Here is a 4,944-nt window from a genome sequence, read left to right on the forward strand (position 1 = left end):
CATTACAAATCGCAAATCGCAAATCGCAAATCGCAAATCATACCGGCGCAGCCAAGCGGCGGCGACGGCATGACGGCACGTGTTACGCGTTGTTTCGCGTTTGGCGGGAATCGTTTGCAAGCGTGGTAAGTGTGTCGGAGAAAGAATCGACTGCTCTCCCCACTCGTCGAGAAAGAAAGGTGGACGCGACGACCTTCTTCTGGAACGGTGGCTCGGCCCTGACATTGCTCCCGCGACCACGCAGCTCCGCGTCGCCGGTCCGAGTCAACGTTCGAACTCGTTCGCGTACGTAGTACATTTTGCGAAAACTCGTTTCCGCATCGGCCTCGTAGCTCTCTATCCCTTAAATTTCTTTCGGCTCGACGTTCGTGCCCCCGTGTCCGGTGTCGTTCTCGTGTACGCGCCCGCGCCCGCGCAGACTATACCAGTCTACTCGACATCGACCGTTTCACGACGTCGCGTCTTCTCCTTTTCTCGTTCAGGCTTTCGGCTTTCTATCCCCCTTTCGGTTCGATCGCTGCCGCGGTCCCGCTTTCTCTTTCTCCTCCCATTTCTCCTATCTTTCGATTCCTGTATTTCTTCGAAGTGTCCTGTACAGAGAAGAGTCGGCGTTGTCCGACTTTCCGCGAAACGAAACCAATTGTAAGCGAAGCGAAACGGAACGGACGGCGCGTCGTCGTTTCGGAACGGTGCTCGAACCAGAAGGGACGCGACGCGATACGACGCGCGACGCACGCCGCCAGCTACTACGTTCGTCCTCCCTTTTCGCGCGTTTACCAATCTTTTCCGCGAGTATAGACATTATTTTATGGAAGTGATGCCGCATTTATCGCGTCGAGGAGACATTCGTTGAATCGACGAGGAACCGGTTCGGTCGTCCGATCCAAACGGAAACGAATATAAAGGTGAGTCGAGGTTAAATCGCTTGTTCCGCGATCGACTACCGCTTACTTACGTCACCCGTACGCGATTCCGATTTTTGATCGACGAACACCGCGCTACTCGGCGATACTAAATTCGATCGATTTTTTCGCCGATCTCGGTTGCAACCACGCGCGTTTCAACTTTCAACGATCGATATCTTATAGACCCAACACTGGCAGTTGGTAGCGCGAGTATCGTATTTATGCCGACCAATTTGAAATTCATCTTTGCTCGTACAACTCGTCGTGGATCGGGACGGCGATTCGATTATCTAAGAATCCGATGCGAATAGCTGTACTCGTTGTACTCGTTGCTGTCTTCGTCGCAGGAGATATCTTGCGCGCCTATACGCGGTCGCGCTATTCGTCCAACGAGGGCGAAGGATCGGCGATAGATCGATGAGAGATCGGAGAAATAGAAATACGTGTACGCGCGTGTTCGAGAGAATACGTTTGAAACGAAGGAAACGACGATGCCTTAAAAATTACGAAACTCGACCGTCGATAGGAAGGAAATGTTTTGTTCTTTGCAAATGTCTGCCGTAGTCGGAACGTGACCAAATTCGGTTGCAGTCGGAGGTGCAACGTGATCGATATGCAACGATCGCGTATCGAGAAACGCGAACGTTAGGAAATAATTTATTTTCGCTTATCAGCGTGACGCGTCGGAAGCAAAGTCCGGCGACCCCGAACAAGAGACCGTGGCAATCGATGTCTTATGACCCCGAATAACGCGCGACCGGTAACGAGCGTCATCGCGATAGAACCAATTGCGCGGGGTTAAGCGACGATGCAAAGTAGTCGGGGGGTCACGAGAATTTTTCCAGGTACGGGCACCTCGGATACGATCGTAATCCGGCCGATCCGAATACATTCGCGGTTGGTTACGACTCACGGTGACGAATAATACACCTCGTCGCAATCGATATTCAAAATTTCCGCCAGACCGCAGGTGGCAGTCGATCGATTCGGAACGAGAACGCGAACGCGAACGAGAACGCGAACGCGAACGCGAACGAGAACGTAATCCGTAATCGTGTTTCTCCGAATCTTTTCAGGATGACGTTAACCTGCAGCGAAATAGTGTCCTTGGCGGTGTTGGCGGTGATCGGTCTAAGGATTTTACTCAGAGTCGGCGTGCTCGTATGGAGAAAACTTATCGCGCCCAGTTTCGGTTTGGGAATCGATCTGAGGTCGCAGGGCAGATGGGCGATAGTTACCGGTGCCACCGCTGGAATCGGGAAAGCGTACGCCGAACAACTCGCGGGAAAAGGTCTGGACGTTGTGTTGGTGGCGCGGAACGTGGCCCAGCTCGAGGAGACCGCGGCGGAGATCAAACAACGATACAACGTTCAGGTTCGAACCGTGGAAGCGGACTTGACCGAAGGCGAACCAATTTTTGCAAAGATCGCTAAAGCAACCGAAGATCTCGAGGTTTGTTCTCTCGTTTCATTTCCATCCGATCGTTCTTTCGCGAACGAACGAAAATCGTGATCTTTCCGAGTGGTTTTTCTCAACAGGTTGGCGTCGTCGTCAATAATGCCGGAGCCAGCTACGATCATCCGGAACTATTTACCGAACTCACGGACGAGCGTGTGTCGACCATTTTGCGATTAAACGTGACAGCCTTGACGGGTATTACGCGAATATTTCTTCCAAAAATGTTCGAGCGCAGGAAAGGAGTGCTGATAAACCTCAGTTCGATATTGTCCTACATACCGAGCCCTTATCTGTCCCTTTATGCCGCGACCAAAGCTTACGTGATGAAGCTTAGTTACGATTTGGCTGCGGAAGCTGAACCGAGAGGGGTCACCGTTCAATGCGTGTCTCCTGGCATCGTAGCGACCAAAATGTCGAAGATCAAGTAAGCGAGTCTCGACTCGGTCGCGATCGCGTTCTTCTCTTTTCGCTTCGCTTCTCCTTAAAGAATAAGAAAGAATAAAAACGGATTATTTTGACTTTTAGGAAAGCAACATGGATGGCGCCCACCCCCGAGAAATACGTCGAAGCGTCGTTGAAGACCGTCGGCATCGAAGTGTGTACAACCGGTTATCCCATTCATTTCTTGCTCGCTGCCTTTGTACAGGGTTTGTGTTGCGTATGCGAGAAGGGTACTATTTGGCTCATCTCGAGGACATTGTGCAATTTGAGGGCACGCGGTTTAAAAAGCAAGGAAAAGAAGATGAAAAGTAGCGAATAACATTCCGTTTCCGTCGAATGATTTTTACATTTCTTCGGATTCGATTCGAAAAGTTGATTCCACCGTTGTACATCTGTGTTTCACGCGTATGCTTCCAAATGTTTTTTCGACGAATGTTCACTATGTTATTTGTATACGCGCGCGTATGTATACACGAATAATATAATGTTATATGTTATATGTTATATCGTTGTATCGTTATACACCTCGTAACGGTAAATGTTGCCGAATGAAATAAAAAATTACGATAGTCAGCTTTCCAAGTTTTCCAGTAACGACACGTTTTCTTTCGCATCGAATCTTGATGCCCGCGCGGCAAGACGCTCTAAATTTGCCTAGCAATGAACGGGTTCGCGCGTAATACCGATAGCACGACCTCGTCGTTATTTCCTTTAGGAGAACTATCGAGTTTTTACCCACGGTTCCTTCGTGTCCATCCTTGCTCCAGACGAGTATCGTACGATGCGACGATACGATAGTTTGACCTTGACAATCGTGCTCGGCGTGAATTTTTCGGCAAATTTTACTTTATGAAATCTCTGTCGATCCAAAGGTGTAGAATCGCGGTGTAGAAGTCGTGATATATAATTTCGTAACATCCTGCACATACCTGCTATGCACGTACATACGTACATGCTTAATGTTACCATGTAATCGATTTGTCCATACAAGATATCGACTAAGAAAATCAAACGACGACAAACCAAAATATAATTAGTTGATATAATGGTTAACCAAACTTCGAATAGAGCTGTTACGTTATCGCGTTCGGCAATGTTGTCGTTTGTTTTTGTGTACGATATCGAATGTAAAATTCTCTGAATTCTCCTAAACAATTTCGAGCCCTTGGTTTACTATTTTATGCCCCAATTTTGTCAAAGTTCATGTTATTAGACGACCCTGCCATTGGGTAAACGTGGACGACTATGGCGTCTATTGCGGAGAATAAGTACATCGTTCGGCGTAGCGGCGAAACACTCGAATTGTTAGCGAAAATCGATCGTCGATAATTTGTGACTAACGTACGTAACCCTGAACGGTACTTTGAGATTTTGACGCGCGAGATGTCACCATCGTCCAAACAGCAATCGATTCGTTGATTCGCCGACATCAAAGAGTCGTGCGAACCAGCGTTTTCATGGCATCGTTCTCATGAATTCCCTCGAACGTCACCGCGTGGCTCCTCCGTGGCGTCACGGACGAGCAGTTCGGGAGGTAGGGGAAGGGGGCGACGTGGTCAACCGACGCGACCAATCGTAAACGCGCGAGGATACTCTAGAGCTGCCCTCTATCCCTACTATGTTAAACTGCTCGTCCGTAACGTCGAGGATCGAGTCGCGTGACATTCGAGGGAATTCACACTATACACGGCAACGGTGTTGCATAGTTCCATGCAGAGGGGGCTCGACTCCTGGTAAATTTTTGGGGCACCGTTTCGACTGCCATCCGAATAGCTCCAAACTTGAACGAACTAAACTTCAATATGGCAGTTTAGAAGCGGCAATTCAAATAGTTATATTGTACAAACTAAGAATATGTATGGTTTACCGGTTATGTCCAGTACATCGATTCGCTGGTTCGCTCGCGGTTAGGTTTGCTTAGCTCGGAATGGCGGGAATGGCGTTGCGACGGCACGAATTTTAGTTCGTCCGAGCGTGCAGCTAGCTCAGGGGTAGCGGTAAAAAGAATGTCCCCAGTTTTCCCTATAGAGTCGACGCTCCCTAGTTCCATGCTCGCATTTTCTTTTCTCGTTACGTACGCGTGTCGTTTTATATCGCATGTACCTACACGTACTATGTTTTCTGTACGTATTCGCGAGTC

The 4,944-nt window shown here is 48.9% G+C and overlaps 1 protein-coding gene across 1 annotated transcript; it reads left to right on the plus strand.

The window, feature by feature from the left end:
• The first annotated feature begins 258 nt into the window (after nucleotides 1-258).
• On the plus strand, nucleotides 259-3,377 carry LOC117221921 (very-long-chain 3-oxoacyl-CoA reductase). The gene is made up of 4 exons (XM_033473250.2): nucleotides 259-905; nucleotides 1,982-2,357; nucleotides 2,444-2,787; nucleotides 2,889-3,377. The coding sequence occupies exons 2-4, from the start codon at nucleotides 1,983-1,985 to the stop codon at nucleotides 3,121-3,123; spliced, it is 954 nt and encodes a 317-aa protein (XP_033329141.2). The 5' UTR covers nucleotides 259-905; nucleotide 1,982; the 3' UTR covers nucleotides 3,124-3,377.
• The last annotated feature ends 1,567 nt before the right edge of the window (nucleotides 3,378-4,944 follow it).

This window comes from Megalopta genalis, chromosome 4 (assembly GCF_051020955.1).
Source record: "Megalopta genalis isolate 19385.01 chromosome 4, iyMegGena1_principal, whole genome shotgun sequence".
Taxonomy (NCBI): Eukaryota; Metazoa; Arthropoda; class Insecta; order Hymenoptera; family Halictidae; genus Megalopta; species Megalopta genalis.

Coding starts and splice junctions, on each gene's coding strand:
- LOC117221921 (XM_033473250.2), top strand. CDS start 1,983: ATGACGTTAACCTGCAGCGAAATAGTGTCCTTGGCGGTGTTGGCGGTG. Junction 2,358..2,443: donor AAGCAACCGAAGATCTCGAG/GTTTGTTCTCTC, acceptor TTTTCTCAACAG/GTTGGCGTCGTCGTCAATAA. Junction 2,788..2,888: donor ACCAAAATGTCGAAGATCAA/GTAAGCGAGTCT, acceptor TTTGACTTTTAG/GAAAGCAACATGGATGGCGC.